This window comes from Chenopodium album, chromosome 10 (genome assembly GCF_948465745.1).
Source record: "Chenopodium album chromosome 10, dcCheAlbu1.1, whole genome shotgun sequence".
In the NCBI taxonomy this organism is placed as follows: Eukaryota; Viridiplantae; Streptophyta; class Magnoliopsida; order Caryophyllales; family Amaranthaceae; genus Chenopodium; species Chenopodium album.
In genome coordinates, this window is record NC_137843.1 from 1,582,626 (window position 1) to 1,610,579 (window position 27,954).

The 27,954-nt window shown below is 35.3% G+C and overlaps 3 protein-coding genes and 1 long non-coding RNA gene across 4 annotated transcripts; 2 read left to right on the forward strand and 2 right to left on the reverse strand.

Moving 5' to 3' along the window:
• Positions 1–533: 533 nt before the first annotated feature.
• Positions 534–6,553, reverse strand: LOC145561881 (uncharacterized). Its single transcript, XR_014094233.1, has 3 exons — positions 6,394–6,553; positions 1,601–1,716; positions 534–897 (listed from the first exon to the last, which is right to left on the reverse strand). It is a non-coding gene; the product is annotated as an uncharacterized LOC145561881 (long non-coding RNA).
• A 1,543-nt stretch (positions 6,554–8,096) lies between these two features.
• LOC145561882 (ribonuclease III domain-containing protein RNC1, chloroplastic-like) lies at positions 8,097–11,867 on the forward strand. The gene is made up of 5 exons (XM_081622008.1): positions 8,097–9,073; positions 10,156–10,360; positions 10,678–10,878; positions 11,228–11,314; positions 11,414–11,867. The coding sequence occupies exons 1-5, from the start codon at positions 8,277–8,279 to the stop codon at positions 11,729–11,731; spliced, it is 1,608 nt and encodes a 535-aa protein (XP_081478134.1). The 5' UTR covers positions 8,097–8,276; the 3' UTR covers positions 11,732–11,867.
• A 1,185-nt stretch (positions 11,868–13,052) lies between these two features.
• LOC145561883 (casein kinase II subunit alpha-2-like) lies at positions 13,053–22,438 on the forward strand. Its single transcript, XM_081622009.1, has 10 exons — positions 13,053–13,383; positions 15,796–15,925; positions 16,611–16,805; positions 17,172–17,329; positions 19,670–19,760; positions 19,847–19,912; positions 20,696–20,778; positions 20,961–21,024; positions 21,140–21,208; positions 22,156–22,438. Exons 1-10 carry the CDS (start codon positions 13,106–13,108, stop codon positions 22,213–22,215), a joined length of 1,194 nt encoding a protein of 397 aa, XP_081478135.1. The 5' UTR covers positions 13,053–13,105; the 3' UTR covers positions 22,216–22,438.
• A 749-nt stretch (positions 22,439–23,187) lies between these two features.
• LOC145563053 (CDT1-like protein a, chloroplastic) lies at positions 23,188–27,055 on the reverse strand. Its single transcript, XM_081623461.1, has 7 exons — positions 26,677–27,055; positions 26,420–26,539; positions 25,350–25,584; positions 24,227–24,859; positions 23,918–24,095; positions 23,755–23,845; positions 23,188–23,634 (listed from the first exon to the last, which is right to left on the reverse strand). The coding sequence occupies exons 1-7, from the start codon at positions 26,835–26,837 to the stop codon at positions 23,577–23,579; spliced, it is 1,476 nt and encodes a 491-aa protein (XP_081479587.1). The 5' UTR covers positions 26,838–27,055; the 3' UTR covers positions 23,188–23,576.
• Between the last annotated feature and the right edge of the window lie 899 nt (positions 27,056–27,954).

Consider the following 27,954-nt stretch of genomic DNA (forward strand, 5'->3'; position numbering starts at 1 on the left):
GAAACATCTCAAATCCAACTATCCAAGAAGTACCCATGTTTACCTGTCCTAATCATCATCAATATTGAAGAAAATACGAACCATCACTTGTAGCTAGTTGTGATTAAAAGTTATCGTGGGAGGTGAATGTCAAGCAGCTTAGTTGGTAATGATGTTTAGGGGTACGTTTGCATGCCAAGAGTAGAAACTCGGTTTTATCTTACCATCATTAATAATCAGTCCAAAATGGGCATCACAATGGAGATTATTTCAATGTTTTAGTTGGTTTTAACATATATGAGAGAGGGGTTGAAAATGGGTCTCAATCAGCATTTATTTCTTCGCACCCATATAAAAAAAAAAAACGGTCACAACGGATTGGATTTTGCTTGTATGTCAAATTCAAATGTACACAACAACCAACAAACACTGGCCTTGTACTGATAGACTCCAGAAATGCACGTACTGTAAGCATAGAGGCAATCTTTAGTTCTAGTACAGAAATTATTGATTTGCGGCATTCAAAACACCAGTAATATAGTTCTTATAAGCAATTCTTATAATCAAACTACTGTAATTAACTTTGGACAATCTTGTCAGAATTCATGTATATTCTATATATTATCAGTTGGGCCTAATTAAATTAGCCGAAGCAGTGCTGCAAACAACCATCACGCTTTACCAACATATATGTATGGTGAAGCCTGGAGTACCCAGAATGTGGCTCTACTAAGTGACAAACACAAGCCTCTCCATGCGCGTGCCACGTGCGTGATGTGCACATTCCAAATCAGGAGCGCTATCTTGGGTACTCCCGGGTGCACGAAAAAATTGCCACATTCTTACAAGATTAATGATCCAGCTATCCACATGGATCCACCGATTGGCTTGTTTGATCTTAACCAGCCTTGAAAAGTCCTACCAAGCCAGAGGACAAGGAAAAAAGCATTATTCGATCAAATTTGTAACAGATAAGGTAACATAGAAATGTTTGCATACTCCAAAAGGCTCAGATCTGTCAAGATCAGAGTGCTTTATCTTTTCTAGAAGACTTCAACTAATAATTGATAGAATCATGCAAACTTTCCCCAGAAAAACTTATCTATGGCCTCTCTATTTTTTTTATTTTTGAGAAAAAAAAATACTTGTATAAAGACTTGAACCTAAGACTACGGCCCTCTCTTTTAGTTTTCTTTCATTTTCATATTTAGAAATCAAGGAGACACCAGTAGGTGACCCAATTCAAATAGTTTCCCCACAAGGAAAACCAGCACCAGAAGATGAGCTTTCTAGAATAAAATTAGAGTCCTTTTCTTTCATGACAAGAATCAACACAGCACATGTTATCAGCGGGATTTTCTGCATGAAATTGAGAAACTATTAACATATCATAATGCAGGGTCAGTACTTTGTTACAATCTGTATTGGAACACCCAAAGTCATCATTTTCAAGCCGAATGACACATAACAAGAAGACTTCTATCCTCTACCACACAAACACACACACACACACACACACACACACAAAAGAAGTATGTGAAGGCAAGTAACTAGCTGCGGTTTGGGGTTAAAAAAAAAAAAAAGCAAAATAGTCATGTCAGTAAATATGAAAACATCATACCATAGCCAACTCATGCCAATAGTTGAGGTTCACAATCTATTTTGCAGCCATCATTTTTTCTGGGTCGAGTGGTCAACCATTGATTGATTGAGTGGTCGACCATTAATCATTTGATCCTGTAAATCAGAAAAGTACCAACTACAGTTATAATCTTATAATAGCCATGGGAGGGAAAGCAATAGATGAAGGTTAACATATTGCTAAAAAAAATATTGAAGCTTTTGTTTAAGTCAAATCACATCAATATATCATGCAGATAAATGATAAATGGGTCCTTCAGGATACAATGCTGTTATTGCATTATACAGACACATATCTTTTGTTGAGCTGTAAGCTACCTACTCTATTTTTACACTAACATTTTGGATTCTTCACACCTAGAAAAGGATTGGTAATGATTCAGAAGGGAGAAAGAGAAAGCACGGTTCAAGTAGCTACCAGCTAGCTACAAGAGCAAGAGGCTGCTCTTTCTGAATTGAAATATCAATTTTTTATCCAACACCGTCAACAGCTCCAATCGAGCGATCGGCGCAGCTGAAAAATGTTACAGAAGTACCAGTTGAAGTTGGTTTTTTTTTTTTTTTTTTTTTTTTTTTTTTTTTTTTTTTTTTTTAAACAAAAACAAGGGCTAACAACTTTTTCTTACTTCCTACCAGCAAATTTCATAAATAAGCAGGCATTATATTACCCACAAAGAAAAACATAAAACCACTTAAAGACAACAATATGCAAACAATGCATCTGTAATTATTGAGACAAAGGCCACATGCATAAAGGTTTTAGTTTGTGTTATCTCATTTAATAAAAGTTATGAAATTGAACGCTCAACCACTGGGGCATAATTTCATATGTTCCCTCCCCTTCACAGACCCAATGTCATTTATCAACCAAGACGAAATGCATATATATACAGAATGTTGGAATAACAGCATGTTTAAGATGATTAAACACAAAAAACTAATACTCCGTAATAATTCAACATATAATCATATGCTAAACTGGCATTTCAATTGACATGAAGCACTTCATGTCGCAACTGACAGAAGCAAAGGGGTCATGACTGGAAGTAGCCTAAAGGCTTTAAAAAGTTCTGACATGATAATCATGCGCCTGCTCTTTCAGTCATGAAGCAGGAATTTGTAAGGCACATAAGACTTAAATTTCCACCTGCCATGAACATTGAGACATTCGGGATAAATCACTAGGTGCTACCTGTCCCATTTGAAATATAAAGGCCCCTAACTAGTGAAATAAACACAAAAGAAAGAAAGATAGAAAGAAAGAATTCAGAATAATCAGCCAGAAGCAGCCAATTCACATGCTTAGACAGGCATAAACCAGCATCACACATTGTTCTATGCACAATGAAGCTTCTGTGTGAGCTGTGAAGCTATAAATTTTACTCTGCCAAAGCCCTACTTTGGCAAGGCTTCACTATATTGTTGTTGTGGTGGTGGATAACATGTCTTACCTCTTACGTTTATAATACTAAATGAGAAAGGGTTTGGATCTTTGATACCCAGCTGCAGGAATTTTAAAATATAGTCAAAATTTAAAAGACCGTTGATCACAAGATTAACATACCCCAAACCCAATGCCTCTAAACTCTATAATTTTTTCGCCAGGATAAAGAAAGCGGATGGGTGACACATAAGATTTAGGATCTAGCCTATAAAACAGGAGTATAGATATGTTTGATACAACATTCCGCATCTATAATTATATCACCGTTCTGAATTCCTAAAAAAATTGGAATTGTGAAACCATGCCACCATTTTAAGATAAGTTGTATGAGTTAGAAAAGCTAGCAACTAAAGACAACACAGACAAACAGAATCAAGCCACCTTTAGTTAAAAAATGTACTACCTCTGTTTTTATTTACTTGCAACATACCACTTTGGCATGCACTTTAAGAACGATATTAAACTAGGTAAGTGAACAAATTAATAGAAATAACTTTACCGTCAATTAGAAGAAAGCGTTGAGTTGTTACAGATAAATGTTATAGCTTAATCCGTCCCTTTACCTTTTCTAATCACTTCCTCAATTAGCATGTCAAAAAAGTGTGTTGGAAGTTTTTAAAAAAAAAACAGAGAAAGTATATTTACCACGACCAGATCACTCTGACTGACAACTTTATTGTTGAGATTAATTGAGATCTTATGATGATAAATTGAGTAAATTCTATGTCAATCAATCAACTTGGAGTTTTTAATCCACCACATATAAAATAACATACAGCTCATTATTTGATATTTAAGGCCACTAGACATTGTGAAGATCTCATGTACTGCTAGCTTTTTAACACACATCAGACAAGACATAGCGCAAGAAAAGAAGAATCGAAATACTCATAAATGTAAAATCAACCCTTATGGCCAAGGAAAATATAGATTTAAGCTAGCAATTTGACTGATAAATACCACAAGAAAATAAAAATTTAAACCACATTACCTTTTCATATATACTATAAAGTTGAACAACAGGATTCATAATTACTCATATATTTTACAGTGGTATACTAATAACAGGAATGTCACTATGAGCTGGGCGAAATATGAAATGAATAATTCAAGCACATATCTGTTATGCATGCTAAACAACTTACAGACCAGCAGCAATCATTGCAGTTTTTCAGTATACATTGAGGCCCAGACCTACCTGGCCACCCTCATGTAGTCATATGTACAATTCCTAGTAACTGCCAATTAGTCAAATCACAGCCAAATTGCAAAAAACTGAGGTTAGCCCCACTTCTATTGGGATTTTAAAAAAAGTGGAGTTAATAAAAATGATCATTGCAATATATCTCTATCGTGGTTGCTAAATGAGTAGCACCTTTGGTGCTTCGACGTTTCAATCGGGCTAAACAAGGGTTCATTCTTGATTGTGGACACAAAGAATGAAGTCTTTAGCATGGACAGTAAGGACACAGACCAGTCTTGCAGTTTGACATAAGGCATGCACCTAGTTATGGCCGTCAAAGCTCACAGTCCACTCATGCAAGTAAACATATATGTACATGTTAGTTCACTGCTAAAGTTCATAAGCATCTTGCCTATGCAAGAAAACTTGCGGTTTTGCTGAGACATTAGCCCCCGATATTAAAATCCCTTGTCAACCATGTTAGTTCACCTATTTTCAATCTTTAATACTTATTTCATCTCAGATAACTAGATAGGTCAAAAAATCATATTATGTCAAGGAAACATTAAACAAAATCCCATAAGCTCTGTCTTCTGATCACTTTACAATGGAAATAACTTTAAAACCATTCAAGTTTCAGGGGAATAAAGGTCAGATTATTTTAAAAAAATCTTATCAGATTAAATCATACTCCGATAAGATAACATGAGATCATAACATGTTTGGTAAGAAAAATAAGGGAGAGAGAAAAAGATTAAATCACATAATCACAGACAAATTAAGCATGGCTTTACTTCAAGGGGTGTGAGGACATGAGGTTGGATTTCCATTTGATCCTTTGAAAGTGACATCGAGAGGATTAAAAGATTGCAATTTCCTCCTTATTGATTGATTACAGTGGATTTAATAATTTTTAGTGGGCGGGGTGTCTTATTGCCCTACAGATTCTTATATGTAACGATCAAATCACGTCATCACAATTTCACCCACCTTATAAACAATATCAATAAAACTCATCCTACTTTTCTTATTAGTCAAACAATTCTATTGTACACTTTTTTTTAATAGATTATTCACTCCTAATTTTCTTGTTGGAGAGATTTCTCACTTAAATACAGCATCTCCAACCTTCATAACCCAACTGTGATCTGCATTCTGCAATGAGTTCATATTCCCGTAATCTATCTATAACAAATTTATATACCGTATAGCTCCACAAAAGTTAAAGTTGCTTGAAAGGGGCTTTCTCCACTTTAGCCACCAAGAAAAAGTAAGAAAACCCTAGTGTGGCCTATTTGTCAAAAAAAAAAAAAAAATGCTAGAAAACTCACCAAGTATCCTCCCCCTCCCCAAGTGCCCCACAAGGCCATGACACACACACCTTTCTAATTTAACCAAGGGTCAACAAAACTTCTTTAGATCTGAAGTGTTGCATATAGTATAGTCTATACAAAATTCAAACCGACAACTGCCAAGGGCGTGATTATCATGAACACTACACTAGATCATCACTTAATTATTCAAAGAGAACTATTTCTGTAAGGCTTATTGTCAAAAAGTAAGAAAGCCCTAGTAAGAACCCCTTTCACACACACACAATGACACACCTTTCTAGTTTAGCCAGGGGTCTATACAAACTACTTCTTGATCAGAAGTGACGCACAATAGTAAATAGTCTACACAAAAATCAATCCCTCAGCCTCAAACGGCGATTTTCATAATCACTACACTAGACCCAATTACATATTTAGGGAAAACTATTATTATAATAATTGGAGGGTTGGAATAAAATTAAGACCTTGTCTTGTAATCGAAACATCAAGAAAGCAGTCACCCTACTTCAATTATATCATAACAAACTGAATTACTTTCCAAATGCAATTAGGTTTTCGCATCATAATTAATAGCTAAACTACACAATTGAAAGTACTACAATAAAGCTCTTCAATCTAACAGCGATAATGCAGATGAGAGAAAGAGTAATTACAGCTTTACATGTATAACACAACACAACATTATAATCTCATCTTTATCATACAAATATTAAACTAGATTAAAAATAGCAAATTACCCAATTAGATTAGCAAAAAATCTGATTGAATTCATAATAATAACAAAACAGGGAGAAAAGTAGCGCGGTTCATACCAAGAGTTCAACTGAGAAGCGCAAATTTATAGCGTATCTCCTGCGGATTGATAGCGCAAACGCAATCATTCGAAAACCACAAATCTCGTCTTACCAAACAGTGTTTAGTTTGATGTTTTTCCATTTGTGTTGAGTTATTGATTGCTCTTAAAAAAGTCATTTAAATTGAAGCAATGATGATTTAGTGGGATCATTAAATTGTTAGTTAGTTATAACTTTTAAAATGCTTGTTAATAACTTAATATACAATATTTATTTCAGTTCAGTAAAAAAATAAATAAATTTATTTATGCAAATATGAGGTGAAGTGAAGGAAGCCTGATGATATTTTCTAAACTAGGTTAATACTCATGTGATACGCAATTTAGATTTACAAAAATTACTTCTTTCAATAATCATAAACTAATTGATTTTGCAATAAATTGTACAACAAAGAAAAGTCATTAATACATTTTTGGCTCACTAACACTTAAAATTTTAAAAACTTATGTCATTAGCAATTTTGGCGAAAATTTTTTCTATGAGATAATGGCACATTGTATAAATAAATTAAAATGTACACTCCCTCCATTTCATAATAATCGAAATAATTTGACTAACACTCACGTTAATACTCAACTTTGACCTTTAATATTTGTAATTATATTATATTAAGACATATACGTATAAGAGGTTAATATAATGAAAGCATATTTAAATACTAATCCAAAAATGACCACGTGTGTGTGTGTGTGTATATATATATATATATATATATAGAGAGAGAGAGAGAGAGAGAGAGAGAGAGAGAGAGAGAGAAGAAGGGGGGCTCATTTAAGAGGAAGGATAAGGAAAACTCCTTAGACCTTAGCAATACGAGGTGAGAGCTATGCCACTACTCTAGTATTCCATCACCTCAACCTCACACGACCACTAGGGGTGCTTATCGAGCAAGTCGATCACGAGCTGAGGGGTGCGTGACTTAACTCGAAAACTTTTTACATGTGCTCAACTCGTGCTCGCTAAAGTTTCGAGCAAATAAAACCTGCTCGACTCGTGCTCGTTAAAGTTTCGAGTCGAGTTGAGCAGCTCACAATCTGCTCGTTAAAATTTTGGTCCTTCTATTATTATATGCCTTTATTTATTTTTTGTTCAATTTATATTGTTTTCCTTATTATATATAGATTTTATTAAAAATTTACTCTTTCTTTTTTTATGATATAAATTAAGGCTTAATAAGTGTCAAATTTGTTTAAAGATAGTAACTTTGTTTGCAAGTTCTATATTAATATTATATTATCGAGTTGCTCACGAGCTTATCGAGTTGAGTTAGAGCTTGCTCAACTCGTGCTCGTTAACATCTCGAGTCGAGTCGAATTCGGGTCGAGCTAACTCGAGTCGAGTTTTGGCTGAGCGTTGACCAAGTCGAGTCCGAATTGCTCGCGAGCTGCTCAACTCAAGTAGCACCCCTAGCGACCACACATGTATATATTTGTAAAGAATACTAAATCATCTTCAAGACCAAAAAAAAAAAAAAAAAAAAAAATAAAAAAAAAAAAAAAATCAAAGTTCTCTATGAATCTATTGGGCCTAATGCCATTTTTTTTTTTTGCTTTGTAAACAAAATTTTCAATTAGGCCCAAAAACACAATCTCCCTCTATCCTTCATACATCATACTTCTTCCATTTTTCTCAGAATCCTATTTTTGCCATTGCAGCGATTATTCTATCAATCAATCCACCTTATCCTCAACTTCCCAAATTTCACAGTTCATCCTAAAACCCTCTAAAAACCCTCAATTTACTCTCTCCTCACTCCAATGGCGTCAACTCAAATCCGCCATTAAATACCTCAAAACAATCACCATTATAGCAACGCACAATACTCTTTCCCAGTTCTACCAATGGACCTCTCATCCACCATTAAAACACCCCATTTCTCAAAATGCGGGGATCTTTCGTTCTCATCTTCTTTCCCATCTTTCTCTCTCCAAATCCCACTCAAAAAACCCCAACCCCTTTTCCGCCATCGCCGAATTCTCGCTGTTTCTGCCATGGATTCTCAAGAACTCCCTAAAACCAGCCCTCAAAGACTCCTGAAAGAGTTAGCTGAGCGTAAAAAAGTAATATCCCCAAAAAGAAAAGCACCCCCTAGAAAATACATCCTTAAACCTCCATTAGATGATGCTAAATTAGCTCAGAGATTCTTAGATAGCCCTCAAATGTCCCTTAAACAATTCCCTTTATTAAGCTCTTGTTTACCCTCTTCAAAGCTTAACAATGCCGATAAAACTTGGATTGATGAGTATTTACTTGAAGTTAAGCAAGCTTTAGGGTACCCTTTAGAACCTTCTGATAATTTAGGGGATGATAATCCTGCTAAACAATTTGATACTTTGTTGTATTTGGCATTTCAGCACCCTAATTATGTTTCTTGTCCTAGGGTGAATGCTAGACATGTGAAACATGGGCATGCTAGGTTGATGTTTTTAGGGCAATATGTGCTAGAATTGGCTTTGTGTGAGTTCTTCTTGCAGAGGTATCCCCGGGAGTCGCCGGGGCCGATGAGGGAGAGGGTGTTTGCTTTGATTGGGAAGAGGTACTTGCCTAAATGGATTAAGGCTGCTAGTTTGCATAATTTGGTCTTCCCATTTGATGATATTGATAAGTTGAGGCGCCATGAGAGAGAGCCGGCTTCGAAGTAAGTTCTGGTTTCTGTTTGTTTTTGTAGCTATTTTTGATTGATTTTTAGTTGTTTTGATTCATATTATTGTTGCTGGTTGTGTAAATGAAAGAAATGGGTTTTATGATTTGGCAACATTTGTTTAGCACATGAAGAATGCATTGATATTTGGTATGGTATGATATACTTGTATGAAGAACGATTAATTGTTATAGGGTTATTGGGGTTTTAGATATTGCTCTTGTTTCACTTATATAGAAGCATAATTTCATTTAGAGGAATCCTAATGAAAGAAATTATGGTTTACGAATGTGTTGTTTAGTTTCAAGGAAATCATTTTTGTTTGGGATAGGTGAATTTGAAGGTGAAAATAACTTTAGTAGTTAGTGGTTTAAGTGATACTTATGCTTCCTGTAGCTCTTTAATATCTCTAGATATTAAGAACTTTTCCTTCACTCTCCATCGATTCAGCCCCTTTTATAACCAAAAGACGGAAAGAAATATGTGAGGCAGTGTGGGTTTCTTCCCTTGCATCAGGGTTTTGTCCAAAAATATAACTTTTATCAGTTGTGTTTAAGGCCTTTAACTATGACTGTAGTTTACAATGATGTTCGAAGGACAGAATAATTCTCTGAAAAGGAGACTCTGATGGGTAGAAAATAGGAGCCTTTCTGTATGTGAGGTGTTTTTTTGTATGTCGCCTATCACCAACTTGTTTAAATCATCGTTAATGACTCCATGCCTTCATGGTGCACTTGATTTGATAGAGTCATAATAAGAACTAACATACTGGCCTGAGTTCATTTTAGCTCAATAAATGAATTCAGGAGCTTGTGACCTTATCGTTCATTTCGTTTCCCTCTGGAGTTGGCGTTTGGGATGTTGATCCATTTTGTTTGGAAAGGCGTAATTTCCTTTGAAGAATAACGTTTATTTTGCACAGTTTCAGTCTTTCAGAGGAAGTTGGAAAAGCACCTACACATTTATGGTCCTTGTATAAATCAGATTATAGTGCTCCTGTTTGTTATTATTTTGTATGTGAACTGTTGATCACTGGATGTTTCATTTAATTAAATATTAAACTCATGCTCTTTTTACAGGTCTGTGTTCTGGGCTCTTTTTGGAGCTATATACTTGTGTTATGGGATGCCAGAAGTTTATCGTGTACTTTTTGAAGTGTTTGGGATGGACCCGGAAGATGAGGATTGCCAGCCGAAGAAAAGAAGGCAGCTTGAGGATGTTGATTATGTTTCTGCAGAATTTGATGGCAGAAAACTCAGCTGGCAAGATGTTGCTACATATAGGGTAAGTCATTACTCTTTTGCTCCTGTGGAATCTTGACATACTTAACTAAGAAGTCACTTAAGTTACTTAGATTTAGCTATCAGGGTAAGAAATTTGGATGATTATCTGTTTGTTTGATGCTTGAATTCTTTTGTTATGGGATGTTGCACTCTGATGATTTCATTGTTTGATGCTTGATGATTTTATTGTTTGATGATTTTATTGTTTGATGCTTGAATTCTTTTGTTATGGGATGTTGCACTCTGATGATTTTATTTTGTAGGGAAATATTCACACACTTGCTGCTAATTCTTTTTTAAACTTCTTGCTGCTAACAGCCTCCAGAGGATGCTCTTTTTGCGCATCCAAGGGTTTTTAGAGCTTGTGTGCCCCCAGGCATGCATCGGTTCCGAGGAAACATATGGGATTTTGATAGCAGACCCCAAGTTATGAGAACACTAGGTTATCCTTTGCGGATGAATGATAGACTCCCAGAGATCACTGAAGCTAGGAATATTGAGCTTGGACTTGGGCTGCAGGTATATTGAGTGCCTTCTTCTTTTCAAGTGTTTGACATTAATTTTGAATATAAGTCCAGTATGCTGGCAAATGCCACAAATCCTTGTTTTTAGGATGAAATTTAATTTTATCATCAAGTTAAAAACAAAAATTGGATGACTTGAGCCCAACTGACTTGTAATGTTAGTCCTTCCTGTTATATCTTTTGCTACTGAGCTCAACTGATGCTCATTTAAAAAGTTCTATCTATTGATGTCAAATTGTCAAGTTATCTTCTCATCTTATGCTGTTATTCATTCTTATTTATGTGTGAATTGGCCAGTGGAACTTTTTTGATCTCTTCTTCTGAAATATTTAAAAATATTGCAGCTATGTTTCCTGCACCCATCAAAACACAAGTTTGAACATCCTAGGTTTTGTTTAGAGCGACTGGAGTATCTTGGCCAAAAGATCCAGGTTAGCGTTGTTGGATTCTGCTGTCTTTATATAAGATGCTAGTATATTGTGAATTGCAAGTGTGCTAAAGATAGATGAATCTTTTTGCTTATACTGCAGGATCTAGTGATGGCTGAAAGGCTCCTGATGAAACATTTGGATGCTCCTGGAAAGTGGCTAGAGGAGAAGCATCGCCGGGTCCTTATGAACAAGTTCTGTGGAAAGTACTTGCGAGAGAAGTTTCTTCATCGATTCATCATATACTCTGACCAGGTTCAAGATGCTTATGAGCACAATCGGAAACTGAGAAATCCTGCCACACAGTCTGTTTGTCAAGCCATTCATGGCCTCTCTTATGCAGTTTATGGGAAGCCAGACGTGAGACGCCTGATGTTCGAGGTCTTTGACTTTGAGCAAATACAACCAAAGCCTGTATAAATTTCACTTGTGTAGATTTAGGTAAAAGTAACATGTATCATTGTATCTTTACGTTTTTATAAAATCCATCAAGGGGGTTGTAAAGATATGCATTTCTCCCGCTTTATACTTTTGTTTTATTTTGTGTAAGGTTTTTTTTTTTTTTTTTTTTTTTTTTTTTTTTTTTTTTTATAATGATAGGATATAAATTATGCAGCCAGGAAACGGAAAAGAACATAGTACATGTTTAGCAAGAAGAATTCCTGTTGTGCCGTTTCCAGGTTACAAAAGAGAAATGATAAAGATGCAGAAAAGTTTAAGAACACGGATTTTTATTTTGTAAAACAAAAAATTAACCATTGTTTTACTTTTAGACGTTTTCAGAGACCAAATTTCAACTCTCATTGAAGTTATATTTAATATGGAGTATGTATTTATGTTTTGTGAAGTTGATGCCATGTTCTTTTTGTTCCTAAATGTCATGGCTTCCTGTACAATTTGTGAACCAGTACAACCAAGTCATGAAGTTTAGGCACAAAGAACATCAACGTTCCTGCCCCATCAATTAGGATGGGTGGAGATAAATCTCCAGTTCTCCACGTAATCCGCTCTATCAATAACATTGTGAGATAATACATAATACTCTGTATTTTTTTTGATAGGATCGATGCAACTAGATGCTTAACTTTGAAGTCAATGATTGTTATTGATCCAAATGTAATATTATTATCATAGCTCCTTAGTTAATCTATACGGTTTCTGAATGTTTAAATGCTCTATTATAAAATACGAGTATTTATCTCGTGAAAACTTACATGTTTTTTTTTCTTCACTGACATATTTAATCAAACTGGAGAGTGAGGGATAGCTCAAGTGGTTGGAGCTTCCATCCCGATTTCAGATAATATTGGGATAAATTTTCATCACCTGCCCTTTGTGGCTCTCTAAACACCCAAAAAAAAAAAAAAAAAAAAATTAACCAAGCTACTTTTTACTAGGTTATCCTTCAGGGACCCACTTTAAGGGCCCACCTTAACTATACAAATGGGAAAATACACACTGATCAACTGATTCACCAGCCAAAACAAGGAAGTGCTGAAGATTAAAAGTTTTTTTTTAATTTTTTAATTTTTATTGTTTTAATCTAGAAGGATACTTAAGTTGAAAGCAAGCACATTTGAAATAAAATGAAACTAATCTAATCTAATCACCATGAAATGAAAGTCACTGAAATTAATAAAACAGTAATTAAATATCAAAGTTAAAACAAAATATATATAAAAAAAAAAAAAAAGTCCCAAAAAATGAAATTAAAAAAAAAAAAAAAAAAAAAAAAAAAGTCGTGAATCTGGTAACTAAAAATCAGTCGATCGCAGAATCTTGTGCTTTATTCTGATGACATGGAAAAATGAAATTGTGAAGGTCAGTGAGTCTCACAGTTGTTGTAGGAGTACAAGTATTAACCCTTTAATCTCACTCCTGTTGTTCCGCCTCCCTTTACTCTGCGCCCTTCTCGCTCTCCGTGCGCCGGTGGCGCTTCCTCCTATCCTCTGCCCACCTCCAACCCTAATTTCCTCCGCCGTCGCGATGTCGAAAGCTCGTGTTTACACCGACGTTAATGTTGTCCGACCTCGCGAGTACTGGGATTACGAATCTCTTACCGTTCAATGGGGGTATCTACTTTTTTCTTCTTTTTTTTCCAATTTTAATTTCATTTTTTAATGTTGATTGATTTGCATGGTGATTTATGGATTTTATTGTTTGTTGTATTGTTGTATGATTTGATTTGTTAGATCTTTGAATTATGGATGCTTGAGAGTTTGGATGGTTGTATGTTGGAGTCAAATTATTTAGCTAGGGTTTTAAATTTTGATGGTTGAATTGGTATAGGGTTTGATTCGAAGCGTTATTTTGCTGCCGAGTTCGACAAGTATTACTTGAGCATTGAAGGCGATGCCTATCGTCTTCTCATGGTTAGGTGATATGATCAGTTTTTAGCTTGTGGCTTTAGTGTCCTGCTACTTTATTGTGCTATGTCTCGGGTTGAGGTTGGAGAGTGTCGCATCGTGTGTGGATAGATAACTCAAGGAAAATTAGTTTTGTTTTTGGTTGATATTTGCAGAATTTATTAGTGAGTATCTGTTGTGTGGTATTGTGTTGGAAGTACTTAATCTCGATTATTGAAGAAGATGTCCCTTAGATTAGGTATGGCCTTCATCCTCAGTCCGTTGGTTAGTTTTTCTTATTTTCCGTTTGGATTGTTACTTTTAAGGATGTATAGGACTGAGAAGATTGTGAAAGATTGGAGTGCTAAGTTGCTAACTGATTTGGTTAAGCTGTTAGGTAAATTTGTCTATCTCAAGAAGGAATTGGCATTTGGAAATACTAATCCATCACTACTCATCAGGAAAACAATAAATCTCTTTCTTTGAGGATGTCGTTTTGAAGAAAACTTCTGTTGGGTAGGTGGAAGTAAAATGTCGTTTTGATGGTGATGATAGTGATTTGATAACTTTTTCCTCTTTACTAATCTTTTGTAGGGCTTTAAGATTAATTTTTTCCCCACATATTTTTGTTTTAAAAGTAATAAAGCAAAATGGTAAGGACAATAGTATTAGAGAAAAATTAACTTGGTTCAGATATGAAGTGGCTGCTTTGCATTGTGTTATGATTGTGTCACTGAAATGGTGGAGAGATACTAGGTGTGAAAGAGCACCTTGCTTAAACTAAGACTGAATGGTAGAGAGATACTTAGTTTAATCAAGGTGTTCTTTCAGTCTTAGTTTAAAGTAGAAAAGTAGGGGAGCAAATGTATGAGAGTGTGAGTAAATCACCAGTTTTGTCCCAGAAGGAGGGAAATGCAGGTTTTTTGGATGTCTTTTCTTTCACATCCTTTCACTTATTTATACAGCTTCTTGCTTAATTCACCTTCTCACTTAATAATAGCTCTCCCTATGCACTAAATATCAGTCTCGCTGACTTACCGTTCAAGCCAAGCTATAAGACTCATAAATGACTGCAGACAACAGAAATTGCCTTCCCCATCATGCCTGTAGCATACACATCGTGCATAGGAGGCTTAGGGTAGTCAGATTGGCATTCTACAACAAATAAAAAGCATGTGACATGGCTGTTCCCTGTTTCTCTTTTTTCTTCTTAAGAGGTTGATTTTTGTTTGTTTGTTTGTATTTTCAATGCATTGCAGAGTTGATGAAAGGTAACTTGATATGTTTACTCACTCCCTCCGATCCTTTAAGTTCTTCCCATTCGCCTTTGACACGTTTGCCAATGCATGTTTTAAATCGTTAATATCCCCAATTGCATGTTAGTAAATATCATAAAATTTGATATTCTAAAAGTACTCATTTAGAAGATTGTCTTAGGATTGGACGGGGTATTTGCTTCCTTTTCTTGGCTCTTTTAGCATTGCTATGCACTAGATCTTAGGATGTGGTCTTCCAACCTTTAATGAGTTTTTCTTTGTAAATTTAAATCTATTATATCTCCTCATCCTACTAAGGCCAGAAGCTTAGCTAGCTTATTTTGTTTGGAAAGACAAGGTTCTGCTAAGTGGACGTCAAGTTCTTTACAGAAATTGATTGCAATATGCTGCCTATAAAGAGGGACTACTAGTGTCATATGATATATTTGGATGTTTTGTGCAGTGTGCCCAATTACAGTGAGGATAACTAATTGGTTGTTATCCTGTTAGTGTTGATTTTGGTAGTTTGGGTGCATTGTATCTCTATTTATGCAATTACACTTGGAAGGATCTGTGGAGACAGGAGTTTAGAGTTGTGGACAGTAGGGGAACTTTTTTAGCATTGGCTTTGCCTTTGTTTAGTGCTTTAGGTTTGGGGTTTGTGACATAATGCCTCTGTTATAACATTTTATTACCCTATTTCTGCTCTTTTGTGTGTGTGTGTGGGGGGGGGGGGGGGGGTGTTGTGGTGTTTGTGTGTGTGTGTGTGTGCGCACGTGCGCTGCATTTTCTATCCTTCTAAACATTTGCTCTGTTATAGCTTCTATTTTGGGATTAGTGATTTACATGTGTATTATCAATCTTTCCATGGTTATTGTTTTAGTGATCAAGATGATTATGAAGTTGTACGCAAGATTGGAAGGGGAAAGTACAGTGAAGTTTTTGAAGGAATAAATGTCAATAGTAATGAAAGATGTGTTATCAAGATCCTGAAACCTGTGAAGAAGAAAAAGGTGAGCTTTCTTTGATACCAGCACAAGGGTATGAAGCATTTGTGGAATGCATTTCTTGACAATAAGTTTTAGAAGAGTAATTTAGTTCCTTAGATTCATTATTGTGCTATTACCTATAATATGTTTCCAGCAATTAATGTCAGTGCATGTACAAGGGATAATATGGTTATTGATGCTTGTTTATCAGCTTTGATTGTTGGAAAGTGAGGATTTAGAATACTGTTGTTACAAGACGAGTATAAATTGATTTAATTACTTAAGTTTGCTTGCATAGATCTATTTTTCCCTTTATGTTCTTTTCTGTGTCAAATGAGATAAGGGTATCAACTAAGAGAGTAGAAGCTACAAATATATATTCCAGTTGGTACCTTCTCCCCATCTCTTAAGCCTCGTGAGATTTGGCTATATGAACTAGGTAATTTTGCTCTCTTAGTGAATGTGGGATGATGTATGATGGACCTGGAAATTCTAGAGGACATAGCCTTGTATGGAGTTTTAAGGTGGAAGGTGAAAATACACATATATGCTATGCTTTTCTCCTTTCTTTATATAGCTTATTTTCTGTACTGTTTGTGTGTGTTTTATTGCTGACATTATACCTGATAAATCTGGTCTCTCGCTGGGTTATTAGATGCAAGCCTTAATGATAAGCTCAGTCAGAGTGATTTCAATTTGATTTTGACAGATTAAAAGAGAAATAAAGATTCTTCAGAACCTGTGTGGGGGACCAAACGTTATTAAACTGCTTGATATTGTTAGAGATCAGCATTCCAAAACACCAAGCTTAGTTTTCGAGTATGTCAACAGTACAGATTTCAAAGTTTTATATCCAACGCTTTCTGATTATGACATACGTTATTACATCTACGAGCTTCTGAAGGTAATTTTTGATTTTTGTATGTTTTCCTCATGCATGATTCTTGTACTGGGCCAGATGCTTTGTAAATTTTCTTTGGTTGAAAACCATTGGCAGCCATATTTTAGTGCTAATAAAAGGGTTATGCATAAATCGGGTACTTCATGCTAGATGTTGTATTATGAGGTATCTGTAAACTCACTTCATTATCCATGTAATTAGGATTGTCATGTTGGTGGCTTGGTGCTGGCAAGGGGACAGGGGAATGAGGGAAGGCTAGTGAAATAATAAATATGGGTGTGGGAATGTTAGATGGAGGCTTAGGATTTTATAATTGTTTTTATAAACTCACTTACATGAGCTAACGCAGTTGGTACTCTAATTTGATAGGCCTTGGATTTCTCCCATTCGCAAGGAATTATGCACCGAGATGTCAAGCCTCACAATGTCATGATAGATCATGAATTGAGGAAACTCCGTTTAATAGATTGGGGTCTGGCCGAATTCTACCATCCTGGCAAGGAGTATAATGTTCGTGTGGCTTCAAGGTTAGTTCTTGGTTTTGAAGTGTAGTATTTGAACAGTATCTTCCCTTGATCTCCTTTGTTTCCTCAGGTCCTGGGATCGCGCTTATATAAGCTTTAACTGTACATAAATTGTTTTCATACATCCATTGGCCAAAATGGCCATTAATGCTTTCAGTTATTTGCCTGTGTAAGTATGTAATGGGACAGGATAAATGATTCTTGTGTGTATGTACCCTACAGGAATTTTGGCAAGCCCTATTGTTTTGGAATTTCTGAAAATCTTATACTCCCTCTGCTCTCGAAAGTTCGCTCACTCTTTGTTTTTTGGTGTTTCATAAAGTTTGACTCACTTTTTACTTTATTATGTTTTTGGCAAATCCCTTTTACTACCTTATCCCTCTTACAGTCTTACCCCACACTTTCTACTTGATCTCTAACTTCATCCACTTTTTACTTATGCCCACCCACTTTTTCCTTCCAATCTATTACTTTTTCTACATATTTCTTTCACTCGTCCACTTTTTTCGAACTTTCTTATCAACAAGTCTACAGTGAGTCAAACTTTTGGTAACGAAGGGTCGAAGGGTGAATTTATTTTTAATATTTACTAACTTAGCTCATTGCACTTATAACTTCTTGTGCCTTTCATTTAAGTTGCACCTTGATAAATGAGTATTAAGGTCCTGGCTGGTGTTCTTTTAATGTTAAAATCGTTTCAAAATAAAATTCAGAGACTTAAAGTGAGTGATACGAAGATCCATACCCTATAGAAGCTAATAAAATACTAACTGAAAGGCTTAAATTTCCATTGCAATTTTTAATTACTTTCTTTCTCAAATCCCTTTAATAATTTCACTTGGTGAAATGCCAACTGAAATTCTCAAACTTCCTTTTTAATTTTTAATTTTTAATTTTTTATTTACTTCTGCATGTCGAAATCTATCTTCATACATCCCTTTGCTCCTAAACCAGAATATTATCCGTCTCCATCCTTTTCATTGTCTTCCTCTTTGTTTCTTCTCCACCTTTTCTTTCTATGTTGACTCTTGTCACCCACTCTTTATAATATCTACAAAGATGATTAGCGAGGGCTTCCCAAGTTCTTGTTCTCTATCATAAAAATGCTCAGATCTACAGATGTGGTGCTTTAGTTTAGGAAGGTGGATATGCAGTGGCTCTTGTGGAAGGCTGGGGAGGGTTGTTGGTGCTTTGTTGAGGTACTAAATGGTGTGCCCGGTGATTGTGGAAATGGTCTGGCACTTAGAGTAGAGAGTTTGAGGGCTTCTTTGAAGATTTACTTTGAAAAGTTCCTGTCTTTTTTGGAGACTAATGAAAAATCTGTTAGCTAGCTTGCAAGTTGAAGAGATGAACACTTCTTAAAATTATATATTTTGGAATCAATCTTTAACTTGATGGGGCGGTGGAGTTGGTGAGATCCACTTGTTTAAGTTGGTTCTGTCATCAATTCTATACTTGCCATATTTCTTTAATAAAATAATAGTGAAGGCTGACAAAATAAGGGTGATTCTAATTCTAATCCGTTGGCACTCTAACTGAACACCTTATTAGAGAGTAAGTTACAAGGAATTTTAGGGGAGAGATATTTGGTAGTTTTAATGGGGTGTTTGGTTCAAGCTTTTATATTGAATGGATTGGCATGATACTATTAATTATGAAAGTTTTGTTTGGTTGAGCACAATTGGGTATGGAATGTCATACCCAAGGGTTTCTCATCCCTTTCTAAACCCCTTCAATCTCATACCCTCCAGACCACACCCCCCTAAAGGTTGAAAATCCATACCTCCCTCCAATTAATAGAATCTAGCTCCTTACTTTTGACTTTTGAGTGAATTAAACAACTTTTAAAAAATAATTTAATTTTCAATCTATACCCTTGGGATTCTTATTCTCGTATGGTCGTACCATTGTAACGCCCCTAAGTGTAACAAGTCATAAGTGGTAGGTTGTAAATTTTATAGTGATTAATTTTTTTTTATTTCTTTTCTTGGAGAAGAATTCTCTCTTCCTCCCTTTTGGATGATGTGGTCGGTTTTTTTCTTTTGTGCATTGTATTTTAAACAATTACTTTCCTTAAAAGGTGTCTGATTTTGAATTGTGAGATGCCTCCATGCTTGAGAATGTGTATTATTGCCTTAATCGGGCATATGAAAGCCCAAGTAGCAACTAGAACACAAAGTTCTGTTAAGACCACAATAGATGTTGCTATTAATATTTTACCTTTTAGGTATTATTTTAGATCAGTCAAGTTAAAGTAGTACTATACTATCTTTCAAAAAAAGTAGTGCTATACTATATTATGACACATTTCGGTTGTTTGAATGTCTTAAATCTTGTTTGCAGATACTTCAAGGGGCCAGAACTTCTTGTCGATTTACAAGACTATGACTATTCTTTGGACATGTGGAGCCTTGGTTGTATGTTTGCTGGGATGGTGAGCAGTTCTCATTTTTCCTTTCTAAAATATAAATTGTATCTTAAACATGAAATCACTCAGCACGCCTCTATTTTGTCTTTTAGATATTCCGGAAAGAGCCATTCTTTTATGGTCATGACAACCACGATCAGCTTGTAAAAATTGCAAAGGTATGCTTCTGATTCCATTCAATATTGCTTTTTTGGTTCATAACCTCTGATTTAATGAAAACTATATAGTTCCTTTTTACACCGAAAAATCTGCTTTTGGCATAAGATGCACTACCTGTGCCTATGACATTTCTAGCGGTTGTGATAATTGTGTAAAGTGGCAAGGAAACTGCATTGAAAATGGATAAGAGAGATATTATTCACTGGATAAAAAGCAGTAGTTGCTTTTCAGAAAATCTCTCATATTAGGAATCTTGTGCATTCTACAAATCAAAATTTGAAAATAGAGGGTCTATTTGAAGTTTAGTACACTCAACTGAATGTGTTGGCATGAGTAAAAATTTTAACAAATGATTATATTTAGGTTGAAGCTTTGGCTGAAGTAGGAGAACCTAGTGTCTGTACGTGCACTTGCAGATGTTTGTGTGCGTACACAATTGTGTGGTAGAAAACTTATCTGTGAATAACATCCAGCAGTTTCAATTCATCCTTTTTACATCAGTGCTTAGATCATTAGATGCTTCACATTTTGAGTCTCACTTAAAATCAAACTTTTGACTTAAAGGTAGCAAGATTGGCCGTGGCCCCATGGGTTAGAGGAACAATTAGATTTATTACTCTTTAATAAAAGCCAAGTTAAGTAGGTCCCAATGAAAGGGAGAAGAGGACAACCCTCTTACGGTGTATCATATTGGATGAGAATATTTTGGGAGTAGAAAGTTGGGCCAAACCGTTGTTCTCATCAAATCACTCATGATTTGGACTTTCTCTAATAATATGCAGGTACTTGGAACTGATGAATTGAATGCATATTTGAACAAATATAATCTGGAGCTTGATCCTCAACTTGATGCTCTTGTTGGGAGGTAAGCTTTAGAGTGTGACATTTTCTTTTTTTGCTTGCTAAAATTTTAGTAATTAGATTTTCCCTTTTTTTCTAGGAAATATCTGCAGTCACGCTGTATAGAATTTGATGAGTCATGTTATCTGAACATTGCTTGATTTCAGAAAATATCTTATTCATAAAAATTGATCTTTGTAACTGTAGGCACAGCAGGAAACCATGGTCAAGGTTTGTCAATCCAGATAATCAGCATTTGGTTTCCCCAGAGGTAATTCAAATAAAAAATTATTAATACTTATTAGCTCAAAATTATGAAATTTAACGTCTTTTAGTTGGTCTGATGTTTCCAATGAGTGACCTTCTAAGCTTGTATATTTTCACAGGCTATTGACTTTCTTGATAAGCTTCTTCGCTATGACCACCAAGATAGGCTAACTGCAAAAGAAGCAATGGTAATTCTCTATAATATCTGCTGTAAAACTCCTACTTATAAATGTCCATTTTTTGTGTTTTGTTAAACATAAAATGAAATGAGGAAAAGGTACTGTTGATTATTAATACATGTAGATTTTTTTATTTTCTAGTTATTTTATCACATGTTGCTCTGTGTTTTAATAATTCATATGTTGTTGCAATCTTCGTGTTAGAGAATCTTCCATTTTAGCTATCTAATTTACATTAAGTATTGGGAGAAGTTCAAGCATCTTCATATTATTTGACTTAATATTCTCCATTTATAGGACCAAGCCTAGCCCCTAGCCACCTAAAAAGTTATAAAATTAGCCATGCCTTTGTCTCATTTCATTTGCATTTACTCTTCTGCCACCCATTTTCGTTTCCCATTAGGCCATCATGTAGCTCCTTTTGGTTTCAACCCTAACTTTTAACCAGATTTCCTTATTTTGGTGCTCTAGTTTTTTGACTGACAAACATGATAAATCTAATGATTTTAATATGAGCTCAAGCAAGTTTCAGGTGAGAATGCTTGACCTTAAATAGTTTTAAGATGTTTATAATCACTATTAACTAAGGTAAGTAATCCCTAATATGGAATTAATCAGCTGTCTCTGTGTCACATCATAATATGTTCTCTTTTACTGTTTTGTCTCATACTTACTGGAAGTGAGTTCAATTGGACAATGTCAGCAAATCATACTGCATATTTAGGTTTGATTTAGCCAATGGAATAAATTGATTTAAGTGACATGAGTGTTCTGTAATTGCAACCTAACCTAGCTCCTGTTAAGATGGCATTAGTTATCTGCGAGTTTGACTTTCATTTGACATCTTAATTGTAGTAAGTCAAACATGATTCTTTTACTCTTTTGGGAACTTATACTTCTATGCTAACAACCATGCCTGATTAACATCTGTAACAATTTTTTGTTCTTTCTGGCAGGCACATCCATATTTCTCACAAGTCAGAGCTGCAGAAAGTAGCAGAATGCGGACACAATAGCTCATCACTCTTTTACATATACGAGGAGGATAATCTCCATCGTTAGTTATTGCATGTTGATTATGATCACATCAAAAACATTGCAACTACTTGCAGCGTTGGGTAGACAGCCGTGGTTGCACAGGGTGTATTTTATGTAAAACACATCATTACTCATCTTTATAAAACTGCAAATCTGTAATGCTGAAACTTACTGTGATTGTCAATTGATATTTCATTGTTGAAGCCCTTTGTGTATCTCTAGTACTTTGTGTATCTCTAGTACTAGTACTAGTTCATCATTGAAAATAGTTTTATAAGCCTTACTGCTTTGAGTGTTGAACCTGTTTTGAATTATATCTGTGTTTTAGCAATTAATTGTACCCAACTTTGAAGATATTTGTAAAATAAAAAAATAAAAAATAAAATAAAAAAACTTATTGTGAAGTTCCAACCTATCGATCCTACTTTTAAGTCTGTAGCTCAATCTGTAGGATGCGTTTGACCATACGCCTATATTTTAAAAGAGCCTCCTTAATGCCTCGCCTCAGATGGTGAACAGAAAAACTTTAAGAACGCAATTTATATTGTATTGCTTTTACTTTTGGCAGAATTAATGGCCAAAAACTCAACATTAGGGGTTATGACTTTAAAATCTTTACTCCGTTTGGTAAGCTGATTAGAATGAGTTATATAATAAAACAATTACTCATACAAGTAAATAATTTCTGCAATTACCTCCCTATATTAAGACGTTTCTCCTGCAACAACCTAGTCAAATAAACATTAGTCATTCAACCTTCCAAAGATGCCCACTAGCTTTCAACGACACTAATAATAGCCTTGGTTCTGCTCGGGTGTACCATCAAAAATTAAGATGTACGAAGTACTACATAAATAGGACAGTGATACATCCATATGGCTCCAATACCTAGACGACGGCCCATATAAGTACTGACCAAGCTAAACCACCGTAGATCATACAATTCAAGAGAGCAACATTATTTGGATGTCTGCTGAACTTATAACAAAGCAAATCGAAGCTAAGGCTGAACACATGATATTTCAAAGATATTAACTCGGAAGACAAGGGAATTATGCAAAAACTTAGATTGGTCTTGTCTTTTCAGCACGTCTTTGCCGTTGAACATGACAAAAGAGTGAAAAAAAGTGGTAAAGGGCTCTTCCCCTTGGATAATTTACAACCCTTGCAGAGACTTGAGGGAACCAAGTCTGTGATACTAAGATTTCCAAAACATCCCTCGTGTACAAATTTGCAAAGAGATAGATACATTCTAATGTTCAGCTACCTATAGTTCTGAAAAGGTGACATTAAAAACAATATTTACCATGGATTATGTTATAGGAGCACTCGTCAGTCATCACATAGCTTCATCAAGTGTCAGTCGTAACGAATTTGGGTCTAATGCCTTGTTGATTCTGCATAGTGCATGACAAATTGACAAGTTGATAACAATGTGCAAGGAAGTTAGGATGATAATAAGAACAGGAGACAAAAAAACTCGAGGAAAGTTCAAATAGGAATATATTATTTCTCACCTATAAAGTACATTTCCCGAAGGTGAAAACTTACAGACTATCCATTCAGGGATAAATTCTTGCAGTAGTTTTAGCTGTTCCTCGATTTCACCTGTAAATAAAGTTCTGAGTCAGTATATTTCCATTCAAGTGGAGTTTATGTGATTTAAAAGTCTGTACTCACTTTCATCAGTAATGTCCAAATGACACTCAGTCAGGTTGCGAATTAGTGCTTCTTTTTTTATAGCTGAAAACTTGGGATTCTGAAACAATATATAAATTCTGTCGAACAGCTTAGGAAGGCACTTAATCATCTGTTTCCTCTTTGCCAGCTCTATGCTTCTTTTCTCTTTCTCCTTTATCTGCATAAAGCAAAATCAGTAGGTCAAATGTAAGATCATGTAGTAGATTTGAGAATTTATAGGGCTGCAAAATATCACTAATATTATATTATATTGACATTATGAAGCAAAAAGAAAATACAAAGCAGTACCGATTGTAAAAGGTTCTCAGGAAGAATATCACTAATATTATTAGAGCATTCAACATCATCAACTTGAAGATCAATATTTACAGATCCCGAAGGGCCCTCGAATTTAAGTGACCTAGCGCAAGAAGGCAGATCAGATGCTTTATCTGCACTCAGCCTAAACCTCTTAGGTGTTTGCAAACTTGGTGTGGCTGGCTTGATCGGAGTATCAGCATGTTTCATAGGTGTTCCCTGCTTCATCTTAGCACTATGTGCAGAACAAATTTCACTGTCAACAAAAGGTTTCCGCTTGATACCAGCAGGTAGCCTACATGACACAGTCTCAGGTTGAAGAGGTACAGATTCCACTTCATCTCTGTCCAAAGATGGATTAGAACCATACATCGATTGTAATTGGTCTGAGGAATCTGATGGACTCTGGAGACTGTTCCTTGATTTACTGTACGAGCCTCCCATTGAAAAATGCTTCCTGAAAGATGGAGAAAAATGGGATGCTTGAGCTGCGTCTGACTCTGCTACACTAGCAAATTTCTGAATGCGAGAGCTTGCACTTGATTGTTCGAAGGAACGTAACAGCAGATCACACTTCTTCTGGTTAAATGGCTCAGGAAGACTCTCCTCAGGTATATCAGTATCCTACATTCATAAATCAGATATTATTATGACTATTCAAATCAGAATATCAGAATTTCATGTACATATTAAACATTATTCCACGTGCATATCAACCCAGGGAAGTTGTAACATCTTCCTTTCCACAGGAAATGAGAATGACAGATTGACAGGTATGTACAGAACCTGAACAATTCATTGAGTGAACTGGGCATTACCCTCTCCATTCAAAATGATGCATTTCAAAATGATGCATTTCAAATTCTACGATTTTACACGACTTGTTCAAAGAACTATACGGAATCATTATGCAGACTAATATACTCAAACACAGATGGCACAGATGGACGTAATGGAGGATTAAATACTTTGTGTGAATCATTACAAATTTTTGGATTTAATATTTGTTTATTTAGATTAAACCTATTGAAGTAGCTCTTTCTGATTAATAATTTGCTAGACATACTCCATCAGGAAGATATTAAAAAGTAAAACATAAGTATGCAGTGTTTACCTCAGGATGATTTCTTGCAAAATCCAAAAGCTTTGAAATGAAGAGATCCCTCAAACAGGGGTTCTTACTTCCTCGCTTCCTTTTGTCTTCACGGGTCATCCTATTGATAGTCAATGAGAGATGAAGATCATGTTCCATGCAGCGAGTCTCCTCGTCAGCCATCAAGACTTTTCTGATTCCAATCTCCTCTGGCAAAAGAAACTTCAATTGCGCCAAATGTTGATGAGTAAACCTCCTAAATATCATCCAAGTTATAAAATTACGACCACTCAAAATCAATCTGCTAGGTCTTGGGAAACAAACTTCCTGGAGGTTTTTACCAATAAGCATTAAGGCTGAACATCCATAAAGGGGTTCACTGTTGTTGTGATAAATTTGTATTGAGTTAACACAGAAATATCACATCTGATACCCAAGAGTTTGAGGATCTTTAACAATATTGGTATTCCCAAAATAGGGGAAATAGTTGACTAGAAGAAGTCGTGAGGTTAAAATTTCATAATGTAATATTGATTAATAAACAAATGGCACATTGTAAGAGTAAAACAGTATTAAGATCAAAAGCCTTTCTTTTGTAAGGATTCAGCTTTTAGTTAACATAATAAGCTTATGTACCCCATCCCTATACTCCCCCGAATCCCCCTAAACCTCACTCGATTATTTTGCTCATTTGTTCATTTAGCAATCCCCAAATGAATAACTAATTCCATGAGTCAAATGGACAAGAAGCTATGCCCAACATTGGCTCCCAAGTTGAGCACTCTTCGCAAGTCCAACGATTACAATTTACCAAACAACAATTCGGGTTATATTGATGTCAGTCCTTTCACAATTGTTAAGCTCAAGCTACTGCTAACTAGTTTAAGATTATAAAAACATATGCAGGGGGGTAAAATGGAGGTTTCAAAATACGAACAGAAGTATCAAACTACAAATAAGTCCAACAACAATGACAAAATCATCAAAACTTAGGCAGATTTAAACAAATTAGTTCAAAATTCCAAGAAACTAAGCTAAAATGTATGCAGTAAATTGAAAAAAAAATAAAAAACTAAAAATAGAAATTATACCTCTCAGACATATTTTCAATCATAGCCCTAATCTTCCCAAACAAAGGAATTGAATTCCGCAAGCGAAGCAATTTCAACGAAGCATCCAATGCATCGAAAAACTTCAATAACATCTCATACCTTGATTCCAAAAAAATCAAAAGAATTTACCAAAATAAAAAATCAAAACAAAATAATAAAAAATAATATTCAAAGAAAAATTATGCAATAAAATGAGAATATATTACAGAAATTGCAAAGTATAAAAAGGAGATTACTTTTCCGGCAATCGAACAGAACGGCGATGATGTTTGAATCTTTGAGGAGGATGTGGAAGCTTCGTCGGAGTTCTAGAGCTAATTTGATCGGACGGTTGAGGTTTCTTCGCCGGCGAAGTTTTTTCCGGCGTTTTGAGTGAATCCGACGGCTGTGATTCCATTTTCGATTAGGGTAAGTTTAGGTTTAATATGGTACTAAAAAACAGATCTGAATTTGTTTCGATGGATTGGATACAGAAAACTTAAATAGTGGTACTGTGAATATCTGATGTGGACAGTTATGGGCGCCAAATCTGATGTGGATTATGACGTGTCAGTGTGCCACGTACGATTGCCGCTAAAATACCAAGGACTTCTTAGCTCATGGACTCATGGTGGATTGGTGGTGAGTAATTAATTTTGGGAATTATACACACACAAATGAAGATGAAGAGCTACGTGCACCTTAACGAGACCATCAAGATGCCAAGTTGGTGATCGTTAGAAGTTTGGAACGATCTTTTGCAACTTTTCACTATCAGTACAATATAAATCTATAATAGCCATATACGTGAACCAAATTCATTATTTAGACTTTACAAGTCTATTAATAGAATGGTTATGGTTTCGAACCAACTTATATGACTCCCGGAGGAGAAATCACGCATTCACTTCAAATTTTTTTTTTTAAAAAAAAAACCCAAAATTGGCCAATTATGTAGATTATAGCCTGTTTCAAAAAAAAAAAAAAAAAAATTTATAGATTATAGCTTTTAGTTTTGAACAAAAATTGACTTTTTTGACCTAAAAAGGAAATAACTCTAGGTGCTTCCCATAGACCCAAAGGCACCCCGGGAGGTTAATTGGGTGGTTGGAACCGTCTACTTTGCCTTTAAATTGTAAATTTATACTTTTATAACTTGCCGTCTATTATTAAATCAAAGCTACCACGTGACTTTATATGACCGACTAGTGGTCATATATGGTTACAAACATAATTATATGACTTTGATATGTATTCCCTAAAATCCCAAGATTTTTCGACAACAGATCACAAAACCTCTAGATTGGTCCAAAAGCGTGAATTATTGCCTTAAATTTAATAGAATTTATGACTTTTTTGGACCCGTAAAGAAAAGTGGTCGTGGTTCTTCCATGGACCCCACAACACCTCGGGTGGCCATTTGGGTGGTCATAACCATCTATTTTGGCTTTAAATAGTCAAGTGTACTTGTTATAATCCACTATTTTAGGCCAATTTTGAAGATTTCGTGACCTGATGTTGATGAATCAAGTATT

What these genes read in the sequence shown, in the direction of transcription:
- LOC145561882 (XM_081622008.1), top strand. Translation starts at nt 8,277, where the DNA reads ATGGACCTCTCATCCACCATTAAAACACCCCATTTCTCAAAATGCGGG. An exon ending in GAGAGAGAGCCGGCTTCGAA is followed by an intron (nt 9,074 to 10,155) that starts GTAAGTTCTGGT and finishes CTCTTTTTACAG; the next exon opens with GTCTGTGTTCTGGGCTCTTT. An exon ending in ATCTTGGCCAAAAGATCCAG is followed by an intron (nt 11,315 to 11,413) that starts GTTAGCGTTGTT and finishes CTTATACTGCAG; the next exon opens with GATCTAGTGATGGCTGAAAG.
- LOC145561883 (XM_081622009.1), top strand. Translation starts at nt 13,106, where the DNA reads ATGACATGGAAAAATGAAATTGTGAAGGTCAGTGAGTCTCACAGTTGT. An exon ending in ACATCTACGAGCTTCTGAAG is followed by an intron (nt 16,806 to 17,171) that starts GTAATTTTTGAT and finishes CTAATTTGATAG; the next exon opens with GCCTTGGATTTCTCCCATTC. An exon ending in AGCATTTGGTTTCCCCAGAG is followed by an intron (nt 21,025 to 21,139) that starts GTAATTCAAATA and finishes ATATTTTCACAG; the next exon opens with GCTATTGACTTTCTTGATAA.
- LOC145563053 (XM_081623461.1), bottom strand. Translation starts at nt 26,837, where the DNA reads ATGGAATCACAGCCGTCGGATTCACTCAAAACGCCGGAAAAAACTTCG. An exon ending in TCTGTTCGATTGCCGGAAAA is followed by an intron (nt 26,540 to 26,676) that starts GTAATCTCCTTT and finishes TTTGGAATCAAG; the next exon opens with GTATGAGATGTTATTGAAGT. An exon ending in TTGCAAGAAATCATCCTGAG is followed by an intron (nt 24,860 to 25,349) that starts GTAAACACTGCA and finishes TTATGAATGTAG; the next exon opens with GATACTGATATACCTGAGGA.